The 12,944-nt window shown below is 45.8% G+C and overlaps 1 protein-coding gene across 2 annotated transcripts; it reads right to left on the minus strand.

The window, feature by feature from the left end:
- Positions 1-1,085: 1,085 nt before the first annotated feature.
- NMRK2 (nicotinamide riboside kinase 2) lies at positions 1,086-10,055 on the minus strand. 2 transcript variants are annotated; one of them, XM_034755513.1, is made up of 8 exons: positions 9,855-10,055; positions 8,129-8,219; positions 6,425-6,429; positions 6,223-6,299; positions 5,867-6,038; positions 3,110-3,181; positions 1,939-2,045; positions 1,086-1,517 (listed from the first exon to the last, which is right to left on the minus strand). In XM_034755513.1, exons 1-8 carry the CDS (start codon positions 9,878-9,880, stop codon positions 1,432-1,434), a joined length of 636 nt encoding a protein of 211 aa, XP_034611404.1. In that variant the 5' UTR covers positions 9,881-10,055; the 3' UTR covers positions 1,086-1,431. The 2 variants fall into 2 exon arrangements, with proteins under 2 accessions (XP_034611404.1, XP_034611403.1); XM_034755512.1 differs by lacking the exon at positions 6,425-6,429 and having other exon boundaries at positions 6,223-6,271; positions 9,855-10,054.
- Between the last annotated feature and the right edge of the window lie 2,889 nt (positions 10,056-12,944).

A 12,944-nucleotide genomic window follows, 5' to 3' on the forward strand; every position in this document is an offset into this window, starting at 1 on the left:
CTCAACCCCTCATCGGTAAAAGAGAGTGAGAGAAGTCACGTGACTTGCCCAAGGTCTCGCAGGGAGACTGTGGCAGAGGCAGAAATTGACGCTAGGTCGTCCACAGCCCTGTCCAGTGCTTTAACCATAAGCCCCTCCTTCCTCTTTTCTCAGTGGAGCCATGTGTGTTTGACACTTGGGTGGAATCTGGCTTATTTCCTCTCAGCTCACTACGTGTTTCTTTGAAGGCCTCGGGTGGCTAACCTGGGTTAACTTCCAGATGGTGGCAGCAGTGGGCTGGTGGCTAGCTGACGCAACTGGCCTCAGGTCCCGATTCTGCCCACTGATTTTTACACTCCATAGCATGGCCGTTTCTGCTGTTGACCCAGTCCTAGTAACTGGGGAATTCAAGACTGAATCACTTTCATGCTCAGATTACAAGATGAAGAGGAGACATGAGCTGCCACTTAAAATTCTTCATCTTACAAAAGGCAATTGACTATAGAGTGTGAAACAGTCCATTGTGCCGGAGTCCTGAGAGCCAGCACCTGACCCAGAGTTTGGGTCACTTACTAGTTCCCCCAAAGAAGCCCTGATTGAGGGGAGGAAGACTTAATTATCTAATCAGACTGGGAGCTGATGAGCTAAGGGGTTAATTATCCCATCAGCTGAGCCGGTAGTTCAAAAGCACAGGCCCTAGGTACAAAGCGGGGCTAGCAGAACCCAGGGGAAGATGGGTTTCTGGCTGGTGAGAGGCCTGCTGCTTCTTGGAGACAGGGCTGAGGATTGAAGGACGCTGTAGGTAGATCTACTGCATGGGGATTGTGGTGGTAACATCAATAATCTCACAGAGGTGCTGATAATTAAGAGGCATCTGACTTTGGAGAACTCCAGGGTGGGAGAGAAACTAGCTTTGTGAAAGCCACAATATTTTAGGATAAGTGCAAATTTGGTTCAAGGCATAAAATAATATGTCGAGGTTTGGCTGACACACAGCTCATTTCCTTCCGATCAGCATGTTTTAGAAAACGTGAACTTAAAAGTGGTATCACCAGCAATAAAACAAAGGTTTAACATCGGCTCAAAAATACAGGCAGACCAGATAGTGGTTTTCTGACTGTTTCGTGTTTCGTTATAAAAATGCATCTTAAACCGTTACATATTTAAACCAGTGGAATACAAAAAACTGTCTGTGGCTGAGTTGTAAATTACTTCTCCATTTTTTTTTCAATTATATACATAAGAGCTTTTCCAAAGGACAGTATGTGACTGGTTTACACAGAATTCTGTAGGGTTTATCCATCTTCTAATCTCTAAAGTACTATTTACATCAAATCGGGATCGTTAGCTCTCCTCAGACCCTGAAAAGCAAGAAAATAATCCCCGAGGATGGAAGGCGTGTGCTGTTTCAGTGGGGTCAACCAATACACAGAGAAGCAGAGGTATATTTCCCTATGAACAATTGAAAAGCATGTTCTGAATCTCTTCGAAGACCTGATGGCACAGGTCATCTCTGGACTTCAATCCATCCAGATAAACTGAAAAGGGGGGAAAAAAATCACTGATTAGTTGCAGTCAGAATGGCATTTGTGAAGGTCAAATTTCAAAAGGCACTTGAACCATGGCATGCAGGTGGCCAGCACAAAATAACCCCCGGCCCCAAAACACCTGCATTTTCAACCAAAATAAATCTCATTCCACGGAGTCTCTCAGGTGGGTTTAGACTTCTGGGAATAACCTGTTCCTAGGGCTGCATGGTTATAAATAACACTTTGCCTTTGAATGGTGTTAGCTACCCCTGAGCAATTTCATTGAAGTTAATGAGGCTGCAACCAGGCCAGTGTTCTTGGCTTCATCACAAGCCAAATAGCAGGTGATAGAATGACAGGGAATAACCTCCTGGAATGAAGTCTTGCCTGCCTTAAATCAGCAGCTCTGTTTGCAGAGAGAGTAACTTACCAGCATCAACCTCATGGGTCTCCATTTCCTTCCTGTATTTTAAATACATGGGCCACACGTGTCCATCGAAAAGCCCAGGTGGGTCAGGTATAGGATAATGGCGTGTACTGTGGGTGGTAAAAGGGAAAGGAATCTGTTAGATTACCATGTTTCATTGTGTCTGGCACCATAGGCGCCGACTCTGTGGGTGCAGCGGGGCTGGAGCACCCATGGGGAAAAATTACCGGGTGCGCCGCACCCACCGGAAGCCAAGCTCCCCCCACCCCCACCTTGCCTCCTACCCCCCTCCCTCCCAGCGCTTCCCGTCCGCCGCCTAACAGCTGTTTGGCAGCACTTAAGACTTTATGGGAGGGAGGGGGAGGAGCGGGGACGCGGCGCACTGGGGGGAGGAGGTGGAGAAGAGGTGGGGCGGGGACTTGGGGGAAGGGCGCTGAATGGGGACATAGAGGGGGCGGGGACTTTGGGGAAGGGGGTGGAATTGGAGTGCAGCGAGGGTGGTGCAGGGGTGGGGCTGTGGAACGGGGGCTCGAGGACCCACGGGGCAGAGGGGAAGTCGGCGCCTATGTCTGACACAATGCTAAAGACCAAAGGCAGGTAGCTAATGGTCCTTCAGTAGTATATGTGTAATGAGATTCCTTCCTAGGTGGTGTGCTGGGGAGTGGGTTACCACTGGAGCCGGTTTTATTTTTTTAATGGCGATTCTTCAGGCTGATGCCAAGACTATTTGGTGACGGGGCCGCGTGTTGCCCGTTGAAATTTTGTTAGTTGCTTTCAGGTTTGCAGAGCCATCAAAGACGCAACACTTCAACTCTGCCCTTAAAAACAGAAGCCCTCACATCGTAACCAATTCAATTCCGGGCCTTCTCCCTCGCCCTCCACCCCGCTTTGCAAAAATGATGAAGTCTGAGCTTTCCTAAGGGAGTTAAGTGCCCAGAGACAATAAGAGTTGGATATTTCAGGAAGTAAAGCTGTCTTTGGAAATGCCCCATTAGCTGGCCTCGTCCTCTGACTGGCTTGAAAGTTTGGAATTGGAACTTCAGTTGGCAAGTGATGTCAATACATCTAGTATTGAATCACAACAGTCACGTGACTAATACGCGGTCTTGCCTACGTGCGCAGAATCTAGAGCAAAGCCAAATACTATTAAACGTAGCTCAAGCGACTAGCTTACCTCCTCCTCCTCTTGCATTCGTCATAGGGAACTGTCAGATAGTAGCGTTTGTTGAACAAGTCAGTCAGTGGTCTGGGGAAGAAGGGGAAAAAAGGTAACACTAGATCACTACTAGATCACTTATCTCCTCAGACGGAGAGACAAATGCTAGTGGCCACGCTGCGACAAATAGAAGCTTTCTACATTTCCTCTATGGCTTGGCATGCCATTGCTTCAGATTCTGCAGCAATGTTTCAGTCAGCCTGAAATTTCCAAATACTCGTGCGTACTACACAGAAGTAAGGTGTCTAAAGGGGCCCGAACAGCCAGATTTGGCACAAGAAAGCTAGTCAACCCATGATCCTAGGGGGAAAAACAATGCAGGCTGTTAATTCTTTCACATTTGACTTGAATTATGTTCCTACTAGGCTGAAAAAACACTCACTGGAGAGGTCAGATCAGACCAGAGGATCACTGCAAGACCAATCAGATTTGTACAGCAGGGTTGAGCAAAGTTTGACTGACAGAATTCTGATACCTCCCATGAAGGCTCCCAGAATGCAGCATTCCATCTTGGCCTACAGATAGGCTGTTCACTTCAAGATGGAGCCTTTCATAATGGGACCCAAAGTCTCATTTGGGCAACACTGCTCCACTTCATTCAGGCACTGTACAGGCCTTGGGGGCCCTAGGCGAGTTACCGATGTAGTCTTCAAAGAGGCTCTCCTAATATGTAGTCTGTGGAGACAATCCATTTACATTTGACGTTCAGCTTCAGAAAGCAGATTGCCGCTACCTGTGAAGCTTGATAGACTCAGCGTTTAAACGTCGAGCAGGTGTCATCGTACATGCTGTCCCCGCAAAACTAACCACCGAGGGTAAGGCCAGAAGGGACCGTTGTGATCATCTCGTCTGATCTCCTGACTAACACAGGCCAGAGAACTTCCCCGAAATAATTCCTTGCGCAGATCTTTTAGAAGGACTTCCAAACTTGATTTAAAAATTGCCAGTGAGGGAGAACCCACGATAACCTTCAGTTAATTACTCTCACTGTTAAACATTTATGCCTTATTTCCAGTCTGAATTTGTCTAACTTCCAGCATTTGGACCATGTTATGCCTTCTCTGCTAGATTGAAGAGCCCATTATTCAATATTTGTTCCCCATGAGGGTACTGTTAGATGGAAATCAAGTCGCCTCTTATCCAGTAAATAAGCCAGTTGTTGGGAGCTAAGATTCTGATGCAAGGCAACTGTAACGCTTCTTGGAAGTCTCATAGTTGTCGACTTATTTCACTAAAGTTACATTAAGGTTATATGTGTGGACATATAAGTCATGGAGACTTCCATGCCCCTCCGTCTCCAGCCTAGTCCACTACTCCCCACATCCAAAACTAATTTTTCACCGCAAGAAGAGTGCAGAAAAATGTTGTTTTTCTCAAATGTGAAATTAATTGCTGAGATCAGTCTTGTTCCTAATTGAGATTTACCTCACAGGAGGCTATTAGACGGCTTTCCCTTCACCCTGTCCCTGGGTTCTTGTCACGCAGACAGAAAGCAGAGGACCAGAAGTCCAAAGTGCAGGCAATGCGATGTTTATTGGGGTTAGTTTCCAGCAAGCATGTGACACTGCCGAGCCTTGTTTCCTAGTGTCCCCTCTCCCCCTCCTCAGCAGGTAATGCACGCCCACAGTCCCACCCCTTACAACTTAGGGTCATGTTCTGTTTTGGGCCTGGGGTCTTCATCCCACCTCTTGTACCCCTTGGGAGGGGTAAGGAGTGAGGTTGTGCTACAGTCAGGGACAGGCATTTCTTTGGGCTTTTATACCTCCCCCCCATCCCTCTTTGCCACGCCCGACTGGTTGCTTGACCTTGCCTTGAGATAGGGGTTGAGGCAATCTTAAAGTGTGCTCTCCAGTAACACGTTAACTGCTCTTAGCTGTTCCCATTGTACTTACAAACCCATCTGGAAGCACCATACACAGTGTCTTTTGTCCTTTGTTAGGACATATTAGTAGAAGATATAAGAGGATCAAAAAGTCAAACCCAAAATTCTATCCCAGGCTAACAAACAAACCTATGTACTAACAGAGGCCACGAACTGAATGGGCTTGGAGAATAAAGTATCTTCTTGATCCCATCAGTGATCATTGCCAGTCTAGGCTGAGACACGCTGGCAGGAGAACATAGGAGGGAAGTTTTAATGACCACTGCAGGATCAGTGGGTAAGGAGCTCTGGTCTAAGCAGAAGTCTGGGTGCCTGTCACTCCCAAATTCAAATTCTGGCTCTTGATTAAAAATTTGCCTTGAACAAGTCAATCTCTATGGGCTGGTCTACACTGGGGGCGGGTGTCGATGTAAGATACGCAAACTTCAGCTACGCGAATAGCGTAACTGAAGTCGAAGTATCCTATTCGACTTACCCCGCTGTGAGGACGGTGGCAAATCGACCGCTGTGGCTCCCCCATCAATGCCGCTTACTCCTCCTGACGAGGTGGAGTATGCGCATCGATTCGGGGATCGATTTATCGCGTCTAGATGAGACGCGATAAATCAATCCCCGAGAGATCGATTTCTACCCGCCGATCCGGGCGGGTAGTGAAGACGTGCCCTATGTGTCTGTTTCCCCATCAGTAACGTGGGGGAAATTCTTCCCTACGGCACCTCACAGCAGCACTGCAAGGATCAGTTAACTAATTGCAAGGAGGCTTCGGTGCCCAGAGCTCTAAATCTAGCCTTTTCATTGCCACACATTTGTCTGTAAATAAAAAGACATTTTACTTGTAATTGTAAAGCAGGAAGCCTTCAATGACGAGGATGTGGATCTCCTCTGGGACGGGTTCTTTAGAGTTAGGCCTAACGTTCACCCCATGGGCGCGGGCAAACTTCCTTGGCTCCTCAATCCACGCCTGCACCGTGCTCACCATTGCATCCATATCCAGCGATTCCAGCGCTAGGTAGAAGAAAGGAAGGCGAGGAAGTCAAAAGCCACAAACCACAGAGGCATGAAAGTGTGTAAATATAAACTTGTCATATAGAATTATGGAAATTTACCATTAAATCTTAATATTAGAGTGAAAAAGAAATACTTAGGAAAAATATACATTACTGCTTCCTACAGCGATCACCGCTCTTACCATCCCATTGTTTAAAGCCGTCTTCCCCGACTTCTATCTGATCTTGTGGCTGAAATATAGTGAGCAATAAAACAGGGCTGCAAAGGCAGGGTGATCAGTTAGCTAAGACAAGATCACAACCTGGGCACTGTTGCACTACACAATGGAGCAAGTGTTCATTTAACAAACCGGCTGCCGCCTCCTTCTGGGGGGGAAATTTGACGGGGCCTTTTGACAGGCCCCGCAACCTGAGAGCTTCAGAAAGTTCGTTTGCTCTCTTGTCCCCGGGGGCTGCTTCTGACAAAGGATTCTAAGTTTAACATAGTCTAATAATGCCAGATCTGATTAGATTTAGGACCATGGTTTTTACACAAAGAAACAGAATCTTCGGCTATAAAAAACACAGGTAGTATTAAGTGACAATTGCTAGATCACATGTTCAGCATAGTAGGAATTAGTGTAACGAACAGGTCCAATAAAAGCTGTACGTCAGCATAGTAAATCTTCATCTTAGCTGTGCTTTCAAGAGCCATTTATGAATTAAACATGCCAGAGTGAAATGATATATTTTACAGAAAAAAATTAGCGAGAACTCCACCCCCTTTACCCTAAACTCCTATTAGCATTAATCTAGCTGCATTTTGTGGGTTAGGGTGAAGAAATGCTCCCAATTTAGCAATATATACAATCTATTTAGTTCTATTCAGTAGGGTGTGTATGCTTATGAAGGGCGGACAAACAACTTATAGGTTTGTCAGCACAGGAAAATCGAGGCTGGGGATATCGTGTTATTAAAATAGAATTGCTCCAACCGTATCATCATAACATGGCTTGGTCTTGCCTAGATCAGTGGGATCAAACTATGGTATAACCTGGGGGTAGGCAACCTATGGCACGGGTGCCGAAGGCGGCATGCGAGCCGATTTTCAGTGGCACTCCCACTGCCCGGGTCCTGGCCACCGGTCCGGGGGGCTCTGCATTTTAATCTAATTTTAAATAAAGTTCTTAAACATTTTAAAAACCTTATTTACGTTACATACAACAATAGTTTAGTTCTATATTATAGACTTATAGAAAGAGACCTGCTAAAAACGTTAAAATGTATGACTGGCACGCAAAACCTTAAATCAGAGTGAATAAATGAAGACTCGGCACACCACTTCTGAAAGGTTGCCGATCCCTGGTTTAACCATTATGAAAATTGTTAGTGTGAAACACAATTCAGGAACATGTTCTAACGTGGCTTGGTCTTTGACATCATCTGGGCTTGATCCAACACACCCACTACCTCCAGTGGGATCTTTTCCCACTGACTTCCATTGGCTTTGGCTCAGGGTCCTACAGAGGTAAAACAGAGCTAATGGTGTTAGACAGTCCCCTGACATTATACTCTTCCTGGCCCAGCTCCTGAAAGGTATTTTGACTCCTAACGTCCATTGAAATCAGTGACAGTTAGGAGCCTGAATACTTTTGAGGATGTGCCTAAAGGACGATAGATTGGTTTGGCTTTGTTTTAAATTATAAATGCCGACTTGCTTGCAGCTTTGTCATAAAAGATCATTTGAAAGCACCGGAAAGAGAATGCTAGCAAGAAAGGGTCAAGGTAGGGACAAACTAGGAAAATAATTTGAAATAAAAGCAAAAAAAAAAAAAGTTCCACTGCCTATGTTCCAACCTTGTTGGCCTGACACGCTGGGTTCCACATACTGTGTTGAAACGAACACACTAGCATTTAGTAAAAGGCAATTGTATTTCAGTCTGTCCAAAACCATTCAAAAGTGAAATATGTTCTTCCGAAACAACTTAACCTCACAAACGCACACCCAACGTCCCTATGGTACATACTTGACATTGTACTAAATAGAGAAATACATTCAATATATAACTATTTCTAAATCCATTAAATCGGCAGAGTAGTTATACTTACCTTGTAAAAATCATCCTGATGGACAACACAACAGTTTGGAAGTGCTTTGATAAGCCGGTTGGTCAAAGTGGTTTTGCCACCGTTGGTCACGCTAAATAGAAAATTTGAAGCAGCATTGGGGAAGATGCATTAGTTCAATGGGCAACGACTGCCGACTAACAGCACTTCTTCAGAGGGTATTTCCATTACAACCAGGTCTATTTGCCTCTGCATTATATGAATTAAAAAGAATCTTTAATCAAGCATTCTGATTTGTGGCACGTGTTGATGGCCAGCAGGCTCCACACTGTTTGCCCTGATGGAAGGAAGGGATGTTTCTTACATTAATTCCATCACTTTCGCTTCAATATTTTTTGCCCCCGCAGGATCTGGCAAAAGAGGCTAGGGACAGCAAGCCTGCCCGTCCTAATAGCCATTGATGGACCTGTCCTCCATGAATTTATCTAGTTCTGTTATAGACTTGGCCTTCACAACATCTCCAGGGTCCTCCTCTCAAGAACCAGAGTCAAAGGGGGGGACCCCTCCAGTCAGAGGGAAAGTCCCCCTGTCCTTCAGATTGTTCCCCTCAGTCTCAAATGGGGGGTGTTCTATGAAACCTCTAGTTAAATTGCTCCCCTTTTGGGATCTCTGCCATGTGTGTTTCAATGAGAGCCCTGACATCTCTCTGAGACCCATGTGGCTTCAGCCCTGAAGGGGCAAAGTTGCTCACTTAAAATATCGCCCTGTCTTTAAATCCTGGGACTATGAACAACGAACATGAGCAGATGTCTCCCAGGGATTCACTCGATGGGGACTGGCCCAGACAGGCACCCTTTTGATGAACAAGCCATTTTAAAAATAGATTCCAAATGTCTTCTTCTTGGCATTGCTTTAGCCCCGTTACCCTGCTATCTGTGGGATTTAGGATACATCAGTTGATACAGCCAAGATCCTTGAGACTTTAAAAAAAATCTGCCACAAGAGGGAAATGCTTTAAACAGCTGCCTTAAAAATAACCCCAATGCAGGGAGTCTATCTTTGCTGTCCTGTGAATGAGTCTTGGGGCAGATCTGGATTCAAACTCCCACATTCCCCCCACAACTGCATCCTCAAGTGGAGGGATTTTCCTCCCCAGAGGAGGGCGGGAGTCATCAGGGCTGAATGTGCCAACTTCAAACATTTCATTCCAAAGCTTTCACCCTCGCATGCTTTTTCATACCCTATACATCAGATCCTCCACTGGTGTCCGTTGAATGGCCCGTGACAACCGGCACCCGCAGAGGATCTGTCCCCTGCAGTCACCCAGTTCTGGAGGTTCATGCAGATCTACTTCCCAGTCTCATGCATTTGGAGGGGAAGGAAAAAAAGACCCTTCTTTTTGGATCCATTTTAGGAAGCTTTTCCATCAACTTCCCCTGTGTTTTGCAATGGAACACTTAAAACCTCACTCTGCCTTGAAAGGCTCTTTCGTTTTCTTAGCTGTTTAAACCTACTTAGAAATCACGGATAAAGATAAAGCTTTTCCGGCTTCAGCTCCCTCCCTTTATTACTATATAAATCCCAACCTGCGGAACTCTCCGCATGCAATATAACAAGCATGATCTGGTGTTAGGAGACATTAGTGCTAGATTTTTGCCTTATTTAAATCCCCGCCTTATTACCACATGAAAGTACATATCATCGTCACGCCCCAGGGCGTGCTGCGCGCAACAAAAATAAAAAGCAGGAAATAAATGTAGTGACTTACCCCCCTATACCTATGATGTATTTCATCTTCCTGGAGTTGCGTCCTCAGCAGCAATGGGGAGGGAAGAAACTTGGATTCACGAGCAGAAAGGATGCCTGATCCTTTCTCTCTCTAAACAAGTGCTTGTCTCCAGCCTCTCGCTCTCAGCTCTGCTTGCAAGTTGCTTGACTATTTCATTGAGGAAAAAAGACGTGGGCGCCTTTAATTTATACCCTGCTTCTGCAATGACCTCCCCCCTCCCTCCGCCTTTCCGTGCCCCACGGGATGATGGAAAAGCACTATGACTATCATGAGATGCAATACTTTAGAAGCTGGTCTTAGCCAGTCCTGATCTCAGTAGCTGGGTCATGCGCACAGCAGCGGCACCTGTTTTCCACTCCTCCCAGACCCTTTACTATCCCTTGCTAGCTGGGTTATAAATACCTTCTTGGCAAACCTTTCCTTTGCCTAAATTAGTAATGGGCAAGCTGAGACTGTCACCCCTTTTTACATTTCCACGGGGACTTCTGGGGTAGGGGAGGGAGGTTGGTAATGGCACAATGAAAAGCGTTGCCTTTTCCTTGAAGTGACACACACAACTTCTTTGCCTTCCCTTCCCTTTCTCCTGTGTTTCTAAGTGTCTCACAGTGAAAGCATGCGAACTCAGGATTCCACCTATGATTTTTAGAGGAACATTTCAAAGAAGAATGCAGGGGGAGGCGGTGAAATTATGCTGGGCTACCACCCCTTGAGGCTTTTTTGGGACGGGCACGTTGGCTTAACTGCCCACTATTTGGGCTTATTTCTGCCACATAGACACAAATGCATGAAAAATTACATGGGCTGCCTTCCTAAGTGCCTGCTTCTGCAAAATTGACTCCTCTTGAGTAGCACTGACTCATGGGAGTTGACTTGAGTTGGACTACACACTTGAATACGAACTACTCAGTGTGAACAAAGATTGGAGAACCTGCCCCCAAACCTTTATTCTTTCCAAAGGCCCTGCTTTTTGTCCTACTCAAATGCTTTTGCAGGTTATAAGGAACTGGGGACCTTTTGAAGTGAAGGCTAAAAAAAGCTGGTGTTAACCTGGAGATAATTTTTAATGATCTTTTTTTTTCAGATCAATATGATGCTAACAATGCATAAAATACACTTAAACCGCCTCTGTTTTGAACAGAGATGGAGCTTCTGGGTTCGAATTCCCCAACCACAGTGTATCTTTTCTGTTGTGCGTTTGATAGAATCAGTGGATAGACAAAAGCTTACCCGAAGATTCCTTACTTTGCAAGGCTTTGTATGCACCACTGTAAACCTTTGTGCTGTTGATTTTTATTTAAACGACACTGTGGACAAGTCCTGTCCCTTTCTTCTTCACTCTTGCAGTCCCAGAGAGCCAAATTTTGCACTGTGCTCTTGGGGTTACTGTACATGTGGGTAGTGCTGAGGTGGGGGCTTAGCCAGTGGATTGTCGGGCTGAAAGCCAAGCTGAAGGAGAATGCAGGGGACTCAGACACTCCTACAGCACTGAAGTTGCATTAATGGTCATGGAAAGGGTTCCCAGGTGCCCTGCTGTAAGGATTTTTAGGGACCCTATCTGACCAGAAGACTTCGGGGAGCTTTACAGTATACGTCCCGCTGGGTCCCCACTTAAGCCCCTCTATCCGAGCTGGAATAAAAGAAACCACCACACGGAGATGAACTCACAACACTCTATTTACTAAAGGAGAAGGAAGGAAGGGGAGGGGGATGGATTAAGGACACTGGAGATTTGGAATATAAGCAAACACACGCACTCGATAAAGCGAAGATGTTTTTCTACCTCCTTCAGGTACTGCCGGTGGTGAGGTTGCAGAATCCGGACTGGTGAGATCAGTGATGGACACCAACGGTGGATCACAGGGGGCCAAGCTAGGTAAGTAACCCTATCTCAGATCCACCCAGTCCCTCTTTGCGTCGTCTGTGGGTGAGTGTCAGATCTAACTAACCGGATCTAGTCCGAGAGCGCACGTCTGCTTCCCAAAAGCAAATAACTAATAAACCCCAAGATGACAACTTCGTTCAGAGAGTGGCTACTGCAGGCCAGTAACCCATGTGGGAGCTGTACCACCCCACATAGAGAGCGAGCTTTTAGACACCCGAGCCCCAAAGATTAGACAAGAGCCCCTGGCCCCTCCCTTCGTTTGTTTATATAAAAACCGGTTACTTAGCAACAACTGATTCCCGCTCTTTTCACTTTCCCGCCTTTTGCAAGGAGGTCACCTTGTTCTTATCCAGACCAAGATGGCCACCTAATAAACAGTGCCCTTTGGCAGGGTTGTAATTAACACTGCATCTTGGAGAAGAGGGAAGAGAAGAATTCTTGCTGAGCTTTTACACGGCACTAATCATTGTAGCATCTGATTGCGTAGTATTTTCTGTACTGCATCTTCCAGAGAATCACCGGGCAATACAAACACACTCAGAATTTGACCCATTAAGAATAGGAAGTCTGCCCATCCCAATGATAAACGTCTATGGGCGGTCGCCAAAAAAAAAACCACGGTTTGAGTGGTTTGCACATGTCACCCATAGGCCTAGATCAGTGTTTCCCAATGTATTCCCATCAGTTTAAGCACAGCACAATATTTGCAGTGGGGAGTCAAGGGGGCAGATCTTCAGCTCGGTTGAATCGTCATAGCTCCATTTCAGTGGAGTCGGAGCTATGACCCGCTGAGGATCTGGCCCAAGTTTGGATCTAGGGTCATTTAGCTTTTCCCACCCTCACTGCACCTGTCCTCTGCCCTGCACGCCTGGGCTGGGAAGCTCTGCCAGAGATAAAAATACCAATGTATTGCATTAGTTTGGTCAGGTGTAATCTGGTGTTTGCACAGTCGTATTTCAAACATAACACATACAATTTTAATTAAAACATCACTAACAACATTTCTCAATGTATCATTATTGTTGGATCAACTGAAACTTCCTTTTTCCTCCCTGTGTGTAAATAGTGTCTTTACTGACACTTTATTCGTACAAATACCTCCCACCTACCCTCCTCAAACAGATAAGGAATATGTTACCTCTCTTTATATTTCTTGCGTATTAAGAATGTTTACAAATAGTTAAGAG

The sequence above is a fragment of the Trachemys scripta genome, chromosome 22 (genome assembly GCF_013100865.1).
Source record: "Trachemys scripta elegans isolate TJP31775 chromosome 22, CAS_Tse_1.0, whole genome shotgun sequence".
Taxonomy (NCBI): domain Eukaryota; kingdom Metazoa; phylum Chordata; order Testudines; family Emydidae; genus Trachemys; species Trachemys scripta.

What these genes read in the sequence shown, in the direction of transcription:
- NMRK2 (XM_034755513.1), bottom strand. Translation starts at nt 9,880, where the DNA reads ATGAAATACATCATAGGTATAGGGGG. An exon ending in CGGCTTTAAACAATGGGATG is followed by an intron (nt 6,039 to 6,222) that starts GTAAGAGCGGTG and finishes TCTTCTACCTAG; the next exon opens with CGCTGGAATCGCTGGATATG. An exon ending in GACCCATGAGGTTGATGCTG is followed by an intron (nt 1,518 to 1,938) that starts GTAAGTTACTCT and finishes CCCCCTTTTCAG; the next exon opens with TTTATCTGGATGGATTGAAG.